At 55.9% G+C, this 13,601-nt stretch overlaps 1 protein-coding gene and 1 long non-coding RNA gene across 2 annotated transcripts; one reads left to right on the forward strand and one right to left on the reverse strand.

Moving 5' to 3' along the window:
• The first annotated feature begins 4,366 nt into the window (after window positions 1–4,366).
• On the forward strand, window positions 4,367–9,596 carry LOC133222660 (uncharacterized). Its single transcript, XR_009728331.1, has 2 exons — window positions 4,367–4,640; window positions 9,251–9,596. It is a non-coding gene; the product is annotated as an uncharacterized LOC133222660 (long non-coding RNA).
• A 2,001-nt stretch (window positions 9,597–11,597) lies between these two features.
• CUNH10orf95 (chromosome unknown C10orf95 homolog) lies at window positions 11,598–12,481 on the reverse strand. Its single transcript, XM_061372538.1, has one exon. It carries the CDS (start codon window positions 12,453–12,455, stop codon window positions 11,781–11,783), a length of 675 nt encoding a protein of 224 aa, XP_061228522.1. The 5' UTR covers window positions 12,456–12,481; the 3' UTR covers window positions 11,598–11,780.
• Between the last annotated feature and the right edge of the window lie 1,120 nt (window positions 12,482–13,601).

The raw sequence follows: 13,601 nt of genomic DNA on the forward strand, positions 1-13,601 counted from the left end.
AGACCCATCCTGCTTCAGCTATGCTCAGCACCCAGTCCTGGCAAGGCTCTTTTCAAGCAGGAACATGGCTTTGCCCATCAGGGGATTTCAACCCTTTTGCAGTGCTTTCATTCCTGGAGAAACTGTTTCCACCCTGATGGCTCCAGCTCCAGCCCTGATGCCTTTCCTCCACCCCCTGTGCCATCCCTGCTGAAAACGGTTCTTTTTGGCATCTGCAGATGCTGGGGCAGTGTTTAAGGTTCTCCAAGCCCTGTATCCTCCTCTGCTAGCCTAAATCCCTGGAGCAGCATCCATTGGGCTAGGGCCACCACCTGCAGTCCATCACCCCAAATCCTGCCTTGTTTGCTGATGCATAGCTTGGAGAGGGGAACCACCCCCATAAGTCTGCCTGCTTCTGGGAGATACTGAAAGGCAGTGCCCCGCTTTGCTGCTTCTGGGAAGAGCTCAGCTTCCCCGCAGCCACGCTTGCCTTTGCTCTCACTTCTGCTTCATCAGCTCCGCTTTCCCCACTGGGAAGCCTTCCGATGGAAACCAGCTGATGCTGCCCAGCCGCTGGCCAAGGGGAGGCTCCGAAGTGGGGGGAAAGGATGCGGCCGTTCCTGTAAGCCGCCCGTGCCGCCCCGTGCCGAGGTAGCGGGAGGAGGGCTCGGCTGGCACTTGCCCAGATGCGAATGCGTTCGGAGGAGTGACTCAGCCCTGCGGTTTTCCTCCCTTCCTCACCAGCGGATTTGACTCCCAAAGAGCTCCATGGCTGCTGGCAGCAGGGCGAGGGGGCACCCCTGCCTCCCTGTGCCCCCCTCTCCTCAGCCCTGCTCCATCCCACAGGCACCCTCAGCCCCAGCCATCCGTTTTGCTTCCTCTGCAAGGCTATGTGGGGATGGGGAGAGCTGCCAGTATCCATGGACCAGGGCTGGAGGGGAAACAGGAACCTTGAGGGGAAAAACAACCCAAGAAACTCCCTTCCCCCCCAGCCCCCAGACATGCTTCCTCTGGGGCTGCCAGCACAAAGGGGACTGGCTTGTGCTGCTGGAGCATGTTTAGTGGGGAGCTGCGTGGGGTATGTGCTGCCTTCAGCATCTCTTTGGCGGCAGGAGTTGCCCCAGAGGGGTAAATGCTGTGTCTGGTGGTTGAACTCCAATGCATGTCCCTCCTTCATTCCCACTTCTGTCTGTCCTGGTGATTTACAAAGTCTCACCCAGTTTCTATCCATGTGGGCAGAATGTCTCAAAGGATGTGAAAATATGGCACAGGGAAACAACAGCCAGGCAGGTGGAGGGGATGCCCGAGCTCACAGACACAGGCTGAGCAAAACCCTGGCTGGGCTCAGAAAGCTCTGCAGGGGAGAAAGGAATAGCAAGCCCCTGTGGCAGGCAGATACCTGTTGCTGGCCATGCCTTTGCAAAGGGAGGGTTATTGTGACACTCACTGGTGGGTATAACCATGTTTGAGCTGCTCTGCAGACAGCCGAGCAGCCTGTCCTACCAGCCTGGCCCCTTGGACCTGGTGCTGAAGGATCAGCTCTGTCAGGGAGGGCATCTCTGACCTCGTGCTGTCCTGGTTTCACAGTGGGAAAAGCACCTCCTGAGCCCAAACTGCTCCAAACGCCACATCTTCCATCGCAAGGGCAAGGCTGAAGGATGTGGTTTCCTCCACGTATTACATTTCTCGGCAGAGGAACAGGGGCTTAGCGGAGAGGGAAAAGGAAAGAGGTACAAGAGCCAGACACTGAATCACACAAAGCCCAGTGCTTGAAGGGGTAGGCCTGGAGATGGGCTGAGCCTCAGCAAGATTAGCTCTGTATTAGACACCTGAGGACAACCTTCACTTGAGGAGGGGCTGTTGATGCTGGCTGGGCACAGGCCTGGATCTGGGCTCCCTTTTGTGCTTCTCTCGTGTTTACTGAAGGGCTGAGCATCCACGGTCACCTCACAGCACCTCCAGCCACTGCCTCCCTGCTTTGCACATCCCAGAGCAGCCCCCTGGGATCCCACCTCAATCAGTGCTGGAGCTGAGGAAGCCCTCAGCCCCTTCCAGCCTCAGAGGCCACCGGGACAGCCCCACGCTGGTCCCCGTTCCAGAGGCAGCTCCATCAGCTTCCATCCGAAACCGCGCAGCACTGCGGGGCTCAAGCACTCCTCAAGTACACGTCCGCCCTTCCCTAAGGCCCCTGGCTGCTTCCAGCACTAACACTGCACGCTGGTTTAACTGCCGGCTATTTCTGATCCCTCCATGCACCTTGCTCCTGCGGGCCGGCTTCGTCCGCAGCCGCAGGAGCCTGAAGATACGGCAGGGAAACCCGGAGCTGGACGTGGGTTCCCTTCGCTGCGGTGCAGCCCCAGCGCTCCGGTGGGCGCTGTCCTCTCCCCTCCCTTCCCTCCCCACAGCTCCCGGCCCAGCGAGGCCGCAGGAAACTCCCGCTTCCCCCTGATAAAGGCCGAGCCGCCGCGCTTCCGCAGGGAGCTGGGCCAGGCCTGGCTGCTCCTCAGACGAGGGGAGCACGGGGGAAAAGTGGAGAAGCAGTGACTAGGGATGGTGTCGAGTCTCAGCTCAATGTCACAGGGAAGGAATGGGTCCTGCTGCAGTGCTGAGCCCACAGGGCTAATCCCTAAATGCACCTTGGTCCGGAGGGCGGGCTCTGCCCAGGAGACCCACAAAAACTGGGGTCTGGGTGCTCATCCAACTCCGAGCACACTGCTCCTCCTCTTCCTCCCATTTCTCTTCCTCTCTCAACCTGCACTGTGGGAGCTGGCAAAGCTGTGCACTCTTCTTCCCACCTGTGCAGAGTTAGAGGTGCCCTGCTGCCTTCATTATAGCCCATCCCCTTGGCATTGAGCCTGCAGTGGTTTCCCTGTTTGCCCCACTTGTGCCTCTCTCATGCCTGCTTCTCCCTCTGTTCCCCGGTGGTTTTCCAGCTCTGGAGTGCACCAGACCCTTCCCAGCAGGTAGACGTATATGGAACCCAGCCAGCCCGGATGTGTACATGGATGGGGAACCCACATGCCAATGGGAATGCTGGGAAGCAGTGGGGGTGCCAGAGTGGTACTGGGAAGGGTAATATTCTTCTGGGGGCAAGCCTAAGGGAAGGCATGAGGAGCAGCAGTGGGGGACGTCTGAGGTGGTTAACGTGCATCCAACCCCATCAAGGATAACTAATGCAGCAGCAATGGGGACACCAGGTACTGCTGTGACGTTGCAGTGCTGCTCCGGGAAGGGCTGGGGCAGCAGCTAGGGAGGAAGGAGCGAGGAAAGAGCATGGGGACACCCAGGACTGGGAGTGCTGGGTGATGGCTGTGAGGAGGGTGCTGTGTCATGCCTGGGTGGGACATGAGCAGCCCGGCCTTGAGAAACAGGAGGTATTTCAGCTCACTGATTCACATGCCAAAGTCCCTTCTGGCCCCACAGTGAAGGAGATGTGGGGCAGAGTGCAGCAGCCATGCAGAGCTGGGGAGCACAGCCAAGCCCACGCCTGGCCTCCCAAAAGCACACTCGAGGCACTGAACCAGGGATGCTCATCTGGTTTGAGGGGCTGGCAGGGGTAAATCTGTGCCTCTAACTCAGCACCTCTGTGGAGCAGCCTTCCAGGTGCTTCCTGCCCCAGGAATTCATGTCAGTCCCCCACAAAGCCACTCTATGAATGTCACCAAAACCACAAGGGGCAGCTCTCGAGCCCAGCAGTGGTGGTGCAGGCAGACAGGGGTGCCAAGGCATCTCGCCATCCCTTATCAATTCATTTGCCAATTCATCGATTGATCTGTGCAGGAGGAGCCATGGTGCTCGCCTGCCGTTGGCTCAGTGCTGCAGCCTGTGCCAGGGCCCCAGACTCTGGTTTCCAAACCACTGTGGAGGGGAACCCCAGGGACCTGATGTCATTTCTGAGCAAAAACAATGGTTGGGCATTCTCCATGTCTCCGTGGGGAAAGGATGGGAAGAGGATGCTGGTGAATGGGACCTTGGGGAAAAGGAGTCCTGCTTGGACAAACACGCTCACCCCAGCTGGTAAGTGGGTTACCTGCCTGGCCATGATGTCCCAGGGCAACCGGCCCCGTGGCACACTGCTGGGTTGAACACTGGCTGGCACGCTGCTGGCAGGGCTCTGCAGGCTGAGGACAGACAGCACCCATCACACGTGTCAGTGATCCGGGATCACCCCAGCCCTGGCAGTGGCACCACATGCAGAGGGACTACATTAAAGGAGGAGGTGGATGAGCTTTGGCAGGGTGAGGCCAGGATGTGTCTGAGTCCCAGGGGATGGATCTTCACTCCCAGAGCAGGAGGCTGAGCCAGGGAAGCAGCACTCAGCACCCCTTCCGCTCAGCTCAGGAGGGGCACTGGGTGCTGGGCAGCCCAGCATGAGCACGGGGTGCTCCCGGCCATGCCACAGCATCCAGGGAAAGCAGCTCATCCACTCCTTCCCGGGGAGCAGAGGCTGCTGGGGGCCGCGGCCCTGGCACGGGGATGCCGGTTGCTCCCTCCCACAGCTTCCCCTTTTCTCAGAAAGCCTGGAAACCAAAGGTGAAAGAAGTGGGTGGAAACTCCGCGCGCTGCCGGCCAGGAAGAGCAGTGAGTAAGCCAGCGGCGATATTTAACAGTGCCTCCGGCCCCGCTGCTCGCACTCGCCTCGATGGAGCCGGAGCTGACGGGTGAGTGCCGGGGTCACGCTGCTGACACAGGGGGGGTCTGCGCCGGAGCGGGGGGACCGGTGCGGTTGCATTGTGATCGCTTTGCTGCTGCTGTCCCCAGGGAGTCAGAGCCCGGCGCTGCCGAGGGCAGCTCTCCCCGCATGGAGCAGCGGGAACACAGCTCCTGGCTGTGGGAAGCGGAGAGGATGTGCCAGACCCCACGATGGGGGCACGAGCATCTTCACGTCTACCGCTGGCTTTTGTGGTTATCTGCAAAGCCGGACCCGTTCTGCTGATAACGTTAAAGGGCAGGGGACGGGAGGCATGGGATTATGCCTGCAAACTTCCTTCCCCGGCAGGCAAAGTGAAACCCCCTGCGTTAACAGCCCGTGTGGCTCCGGTGCCTGGGCAGCACCCACTCAACCACTGCTTGGCCCGGGGCATGTCCTGGCTAATGAATAACTCCTGGGCACTGCCGCCTTTTAAAGCAGTGAATGGTTAACCACTGAGTGGTGGTGGGAGCAGGTCCTGGCAAGGAAACCACGTCCCTTCCCGGAGCAGCCCCTCCTGCTTCATCTCCCCCGGGAGCGAAGGAGAGGGGAGCTCTCCTGCCTGCCCTGTGTGCCCCATGGGAGGGAGCAAAGGAGAAAGCCAGAAAGTGCTAAATGCGACCTCAGATGCGCTGCTCTCCGGGAGGTGGGGTTGCCTATGGGTGAACATCTGCTTTCCCATGTCCTCCCATTACCTCCAGCCTGGCTTGCCATGGGGCAGTGCATCGGTGTGGCCATCTGATGTGCAACCAGGGCAGGGCCAGGCTGTTCTGCTGGGGTAGCTTGCCTTTGCTGATAGCATTTCCCCTACTTGTTGTGGAGAAAGGCAATGGGGGGTTTGCAGGGGTGACATAACCTCGTGGAGAGGGGGTTGTCGGATATATGGGGCTGGGGCGGGGGGGGTGCCTCCCTGGGGTGACTCCTGCAGCAGCAAAATGTACCTGTGGGTGCTGTTTGGGTCCCCTCCTGCTCACTGCTGGCCATTTCCATTCACTGCTGCCGTGGGGCCTTGGAGCCTCCTGCCCCAGGAACAGTGGCTGTGAGGGGCACAGTGCAGCACAGAAAACCCCGCAGCAGCAGTATCCTGCTGGTACCCGCTTGCCTGGGGTGCCTCTTGACTCACCAGCATTTTTGGGCTGAGGTCAAGAGCCCTGAGGAGCTCTCAGCTTTTTGGCTCCTGTGCCCATCTTTTCCCTGGTACCTGCCCCTGGGCATGTGTGTCAGCTCCAACAGGCCAGCACCTGGTTGCTGGGGTCAGCATCAGGATCTTAAATCCAGACCTGTCCCAGTGGCAAGACAAGCCTGGTACAGGCAGCCACAGAAGGGGATGTGTACCACAACCAGCGTGGGCACCCACATGCTCCGAGCCAGGCAGAGAGGAGGGTATCAGCAGTGCAGGGTGCTAAGGGGACGCAAATCACAGCAGGGCTACGAAACCCCCACCTGCACAGCAGCAGCTGGGCTGATGCAATCCTCCCCAGCGCTGCACTGGGGCAGTGGGCTTGCCCCATGGTCAACCCATAGATGAGCGCTGCATCCTGACACCCCCTCAACCGGGCACCTCCACACCAACAAAACAGCCAACACCCAGATGGGCTCGATGTCCATTCACCCTGGTGTTACCCAGCACCCTGCTCCAGTGCAGAACAGGGCTAGGGATACCCCCAAAGACACAGGGACAAATCTAGCCCTGGTCCTGTCTGGCTGCAGGAACGTGGGGCAAAGCTGGAGATGGGAACACCAAAGAGAGAAGGCAGAGCCCAGAAGTGTGCCTGGCACACACAATGCATACAAACATACACGAGCATCCCAAAACCACCACGGAAGCAGCCGCTCTCAAGAGAAGGGGTGGGTCTGGAAGCAGGAGGTTGGGTAGAGCAGTCCCTTTCCCACTGAGTAGCAGCAGGACCCCAGCACCCCTGGAGGGGGGTGGCAGCCTCCTTCACCCCATGGCTGCCTGTGGTGCTGTGCCCACATTGCTCCCCTTGCCTGCGGCCTATTGGTGCTGTGGATGCTATGTGGTGGGGACGTTGCTTGCAGGAACAGCCAGGAGTGAAAGGAAAGAGCTGGAGCTTGTCTGAGTTTGCATTTCAACCCCTCCTTTCCCAGCTTGGCCCCCATGGGCTTCCCATTGCAGCCGGGTCAAACAGTCTTTTGGCAATGGGGTGCCCCAGCACCCACAGGCAGGATGCCAGCAGTAGCTGCTGGAGCTGTCCCTGCCCCATCTTGGGGACGGCAGGGGCACTGGGCATGGTGGGACACATGCAAGGCAGCCACTGAGCTGTTCCACAGTGCCCCAGTATCCGCTTCACCTCCCTGGGGTCACAGAGCAAAGGAAAGGGATCACTCCTGAAGCACCATCAGGAGGGCTTGTCAGGGTTGCTCCCCATCCTGCTCACCCACCTATCTGCTTGAAACCCTTCCTCTTTCTTTGCAAATCAGCCTATGGAGGAGGATGGGGAGGAAGGCTTTTCCCTCACCTTCACCTTTTGGCTCCTGGAAGCTAAGGGCTGAAAGTGGGTGGCCGGCACTTTGAACAGCATCGATCCTTCAACCCTTTGGTGGCAAATGCCTCAGAGAGGAGTTTTACAGCTTAAAACTTGAAGCACAAAGACTTTTCATGTATTTAAACAACCAGTGACTGCCAGGCAACCACCCCATGGCCAAGGAGCAGCCCAAAGCATCCCATTCCCTGCCACCCATCACAGGCTGTTCCCAACCATCTGTAGCACATCTGGCAGGCTCCTGCCCTGTTCCCTTGCACTGGTGCCTGCCTGCAGAGCAGGGTAGAAGTTGGGGGGGTGGGCTCAGAGCTATTGATACCCCTCTGCTACACCACTGAGGAACAGCACCATGCACAGCCAGTCCTGAGCCCCATCTCTGACCCCAACGACCGGCTGCAGGCAGGGGGACCCTGGTGTCAGGCTCTGCTTCACCCCATCTCCCTTCACTGCTGATGCATGTGGTCCCTGTGCATGCAGGGACCTGCAGCCTGGGACCCCACAGCTTCTGCAGTGGGGTTTGGCTCCCCTGGGACACCCATCGGGATGGTGAGTTCACGCTGCCCCGGTTGAACTCGGGTTCCCTGCAGATGGATTAAAATAGAGCCCCAGGCCAGCGGTTGAGCAATCCTGGAGCGAGCTCCTCGCACCGACAGTTGCTCGGTGCTTCCCCCATCGCAGTTTCTGCCCGTGCTCCAGTGTGTCATTTCCCGTCTCTTCTGCTAATCCATCAGACCCAAGGGCTCCCCTCCTGCACTGCCAGCGTGAAGACAAAGGGCTGGAATCCTCTCCCAGCAGTTACTCCTGCCCAAGCCGCTCTGAGCCACTGCAGTCACAACTGTGTTCAAACTATTGCCAAGCCAAAAGAAGCCTCTCCCTGCTTTCCAGCTATCAGCTCCATCCCCGGGGGAATGGCTTTAAACTGACAGAGGGGAGATTAGGATTAGACACTGGGAAAAGATCCCTCACTGTGAGAGTGCTGAGGTGCTGGCACAGGATGCCTGTAGAAGCTGTGGCTGCCCCGTTCCTGGCAGTGTTCAAGGCCAGGCTGGATGGGGCTTGAAGCAACCTTGTTCAGTTGAAGGTGCCCTGCCCATGGCAGGGGGTTGGAACTGGATGAGCTTTAAGGTCCCTTCCAGCCCAAACCAGTCTGGGATTCTATGGAAATGAACATCTGCTGAGAACCAAGGCTGCTCAAATCTGCCCCACAGCACCTCTGTGGCTGCTCATGGGGGTTCCCGCATGTCCCCTGAGTCCGCCCCTCCACACACCTGAGCTTTACAGCCCAAACCAGTGTGTGGGGGCAGCGGGCAGCAAAGGGCACATGCATAGTTGTGGGATACAACAGCCTGTCCCACACTGAGACTGATCCCTCCCTGCATCCATTCCCTGAGCTGCCTGGAAAAGGCCTTTCGCAGCTTCATTTTAAGCAGCAGAATTACCCTCTGTCCTTTTGCAGATCCACACGGAGATGCTTCAGTGCACCTCGTGCACCACCCGTTGTATCATGAGCTGCACAAACCACTTCCATCCATCAGCTGCTGCCTCCCAGTTCAAGGGGCTCCTATGAACATTGGTTTCAGCATGAATGGAGCAGAGGGACAGTGCCTGGAAGCACTGGGGTGCTCCCACAGGGCTGAGCATCCCCCCCCCTCACAGCTGCACCCGTTTCTTAGATACACACGTGGAAGGAGAGCAGTTTAGGCTAAGGGATGTGTTACTGCAGTGCACAGAGCATATCTGTAGATGGGATTCCCAATGCATCAGTGAATACCAGCCCAAACCGGAAGGAATGGTATTTCTCTTCCAGCTCCAGCAGGTTTACAGAGCTCAGGGCTGACCTGCAGCTTTGCAGCGGCTCCCAATGATAGGACAATACGTGGAAGCAGTGGAAAAACCAGCAGCCAACTTGAGCAAAGTTTCCAAGGAAAGCCACGGCTGCGCACGCCGCCCCTGGAGCGGAGTGAGAGGTGCCAGAGCCCTCTCCTTGCAGTGGCTCCCAGCTGTAAAAGCCTGTGTCAGCACAACGCCTGCACCATCGGAGACACGATGAGCTCTCTGCTATTCCCCCCCTTTGCAGATGGAGAATGCAGCCGGCCGGAGCCAGGGGAAGCTGACTCGCACTGGCTGCTTGGCTCTGAGAACTGAATTCCATAGGCGTTAAAGCTTCCCAAAATGCCCTATGGATTCAGTTCTGCAGCTGGGCAGCAAATGAGCCTCAATCCTCCAGGAAGAGAATGGGACTGAGTATTGCTCCTGCGCAGAGACCAGAGTATGGATGGAGGTGAGTTACAGCCACCATGGGAAAACCACTCAAGGCAGTGGCAGTTTGTATCAGGCTTTCTCTCAACCCCAACTACAATAAGCTTTCTTCCATCTGGAAGTGAAATGGCACTTGGGACAACAAATGTGTTGCTACCTCCTGATGCACTGCATGCAATTGTAAGCCTCTGCTAAAAATACACATGGTCAGAACAACAGCCTGGGCGTGCCCAGCCATCTCCTGTTCAGAGTCCAGGCAGCAAAACCAAACAAAGCTATGGAGAAGATAAACAGGGCAGGATGGGTAAAGCTAAGGGTTGTGCCCGCTCTCTACCCATGGGCTGCAGAGATGTCCACTGTAACACAGTGCAAAGCTGCACAGGAATTTATTGGCTGGAGGAGTGGCTTTTAGGATAGATTATGCAGGTCCTGGTAAATTACATAGCACCTGCTCATCACCATAGGGCAGATCCCATGCTCCCCGTCACCTCACCTAGAAGAGCTGGTTTGCATCTGCTCAGAATCCCAGCTAAAGCAGCCCCTTCCCAACACCCTTCTAATGGCAGACAGCATGCAGCTGACAGCCCAAGCTGTGCCCTGAACCAGGCACAGAATGGGGGAAAAGCTGCTTCCAGCACCCCAGCAGAGCACTGCACTGCCTGGACAAGGATCCAATGCACAAACTACTGATGCAACACTACTGCCTGTAGGAGCAGTTGCTGCTGCTAGAAGGACAGGGAGTGCAACACCCTGCAATGCTATGCTGCAGCAATACATCTAACTGCACATCTCCACCTGGGCAAGATGCTCTGCTTTGCTAAGGGAGATAAAGAGACAGGAATTGCTGCTTTTTTTTCCTATGGTGGATAACTAAAGGTGTAGCTGATCAGCCACCAGTCATTAGTGGAGGCCTTTTCCAGCCCATTCAACAAGTCTTACAGCCACTCTTGCAACACAGCTAAACAGTGTCAGTTTGGTCTGAGGTTTCTGCAGCAGTTTTTCTGATTCAGCCCTCTTGCAGCTTTATCTGGCAGCAGAATTAACCCATTTCCAAGAAGCTGATGGGTGAAGGGGAAATTCAGATAGTTAATGAGACAAATTGCTGCATTAATTTTTAGAAAATCCACTTGCTTTGACTTTATAGCAACTCGGACCCTCCAAGAGCTAAGTTCACCCTCACAGGCTCTCCTTTGCAGACCAGGAGCACACAGTTACCTCCTGCATTATTAGGCCCTTCTCCCGTATGGCATGTCAGGGGGAGATTACAAGGAGACAGAGCAGACCTGTTTCTCCTGTACACCCTAGGAAGTCCCTACTAGTCCCCAAAGATGAAACTGTCAGGCAACAAACTGGGGCAAGGTAGGGTACTGCCAAGCAGAGCAAGCAAAATAACCCACCATAGCTGGGCAAGAGCCATGGCAGACCCATCCCTAACTCTGCAAAAGGGTATCAGACCAATTTGCAGGTTGTTCACAGGAGAGATAGCTGCCAGGCAGCTAAAAGCCAGGAATATAACACATTTGCATTTGACATTTTTATTATTTATAATCATTTAAAAGGTACAGAAGTTTACAAGTCAGACCCAGCCCCTCACAGCCCTCCGGGTTTCAACCACAACTTCCAAGAGACCAAGCTGTGACAGTGCTGTGGTTCACAACTCCAGTAACCTCACTGGAGAGCCAGCACCTCTAACCAGAGCTGAGCAAGACCCAGAGGAGGGTCTCAGCAGTGATTCCAACAAGGACACGTGGCCAGGAGAACCAAGCACCAGGTGACCAAATGTAAGAGGATGGGGACACCAGGATCTTCTGCAAGCGTGTAAGGAAATGCTGCATACAGGCATTACACAGTGATTCAGTACAATGGAATGGTCATAAACAGCAGTGACAAGACATGCAAATATTTGCTCTTTACAGTGTTCAAGAACCCCTTTCTCCTCTGGGACTTGCACTGCCCCCAGCCTGGAAGAAATCCCACTTTGATCTTATTGAGTGCCAGGAAAGGAGCCAGCTTCCAGGACATTCCCTTGCACGGGGTAGGAAGAGGCTGAAGTTTTCTGATGAAGGGCTGCTGCCTGGAGATGCCCCCACAACCAACCAGTGGAAATCAAACACATTTTAAAGCCAGAACCAAAGAGCTGATCTGACAGACAAGTGCCACGTGGTTTCTTCACAGGGCAGGCACTGTGCAAACAGGGTAAAGTTGCTGTAAGCTTGTGAAGGATGGGGAGCAGTTAAAAGCCAACAGGGGTGGTGGCATTCATTGCTTGTGCTACTTGCCAGCTGCACCAAGGAACAGCTGCCAACTGGTTTCCACAAGGGCTCTGAAGCACTGGGTGATGGACTACATCAATGTCTCGGTTTCTTTTTCTTCTTACTCTTCCGGTCCTCACTGCTGTCATCTGCCTCACTGGCACTGGGGGTCACAGCCTGCTGGATAACTTTCTTTTCCACTGCATATTCCTGCTCTCCTACCTTGGGGTCCCCCTTTACCAAGAACTCCCCTTTCCTGTAGGTTATAGAGACACTGGTACGTGGGTAGGTGCCATAAACCCTTCGGAGATCATCCTTCACAAATGCTGGGAGATCTTTCCTTGGTCCAAACACCTTTGCAAGCTTCCCCCATTGAAGTTCTCCTCTCATTGTGAAGCCTTCCGGCCATGTGTCACGATACTGATCTGACCTCTGGTAGGCAGCATAGGGATTGTAGTTTGCATAGGGATGGTAGAGAGGGATAGGGACCATGGGAGGGAAGTGCCAGGCATAGTACGGATGGAAGTAGGGACGGGAGGCACCATAGAGATGGTGATACTCCACCTGACCTCCCTCATAGTCAGGGTGGCTGTTCCGGTCCACCACAAAGGCGATGGGTCGGCTGTAGAAGCTGTGCATGTGGATGGGAGGGAACATCACAGGGCTGGTCATGTCTTCTGCTCTCCCAGTCCGCAGTGGTGGGTAGGTGTAGGCAGAAGGTGGGGTCACAGCTGGGTAATACTCCCGTGGCACAAAGCCAGACTGGTACATGGTACAGGAGCTAGGGTTTTACACAAGGGATGTTTCTTTAGAACAGTTGCTGAGCCTCAAAAGCTGCGAGGGGAAGAGAAACAATTTACATTGGTTATATACATCCCAGAACCAGGCTGAATAAGGAGATATGCTTAGCAGCACTGTAAGGATACCAACTAATAAAAGATGCTCCCTGCAGCTTGCAGGGCAGTAACATGCCAAGAACAAGCAGAGCCTTATTGCCAGTGACTGCCTGATAGCTGTTCAGCAGGACTCCTCACTTAACCCACCCACATCTCACAGTTAAAAAGAGTGGGAACCAGCTGGCATAGAAACCACTGCAGCCAGAAGTGATGGCCTCACATCCTTGTGACACATCTGCGCTGCTGGGAAGCAGCAAGACAGGCTACAAGAAGCTGGAGAGCCTTGAGCGGGCATACAAATGGGGAAGGCAAGCACCAGTGAAAGATGCTTGCTTTGTTTTTCAGCTAAGAGGCAAGAGGACACAGCCCAGCCCTGCTGCAGTAACTTCATGTCCTTGCCCAGACAGCAACATCTTCAACTAAAAGAAAAAAAAGCAAGCTTCAACCGTCCTTGACTCTCTCCCCATCCTCCCAAAGCACTCCTACTGCCATCTGCAAACAAGAGCTGCGCCTGCTCTTTGTTTCTAGAGCAAAAATCCAGCTGCATCTACATTTCCTCTGATGAAGTTCTCACGTAAAAGCATCTCGCTGCAGTCTCACTACTTACTCATTCACATTTAAGTGTGCATTTACCTTGAGAAACTCTGACCCACAGCTGAGTTTGTTCCTAGCCTGCCTTCACCAGACAATCCAAGCATCCTCCAGGGCATTAAGCAATGTCCTCCCGTGACTCATTATCCTCTCCCCAAGGGCAGGAAGGAAAGCTGTACATAGCATTGGGTTTTTTAAAGGAACCTTGCTACCAGAGTCAGGAAAAGTCCATGCACAGAACTAAACCAGCAGGTTGTTGTCCCCATTCCCCCTCAACCCCCCAGTTTAGATCCTTCAGGCTCTTTTTGCTTCAGCCTTAACCATACACTTGCCTCTTGCAAGTGTTAACCAAGATGGTGAAACTCATCCCTCAGCTCTGTGCCTTCCCCCAGCCTAACAGGAAATTTGGCAGTCCCCTAATAACCTGCCT

The sequence above is a fragment of the Neopsephotus bourkii genome, unplaced genomic scaffold (assembly GCF_033783945.1).
Source record: "Neopsephotus bourkii isolate Nb327-2 ecotype Australia unplaced genomic scaffold, CSIRO-AGI_Nbou_v1 NB_1615, whole genome shotgun sequence".
NCBI lineage: Eukaryota > Metazoa > Chordata > Aves > Psittaciformes > Psittacidae > Neopsephotus > Neopsephotus bourkii.

Bases quoted from the DNA above. Each gene is read 5' to 3' on its own strand.
- CUNH10orf95 (XM_061372538.1), bottom strand. From the start codon at position 12,455: ATGTACCAGTCTGGCTTTGTGCCACGGGAGTATTACCCAGCTGTGACC.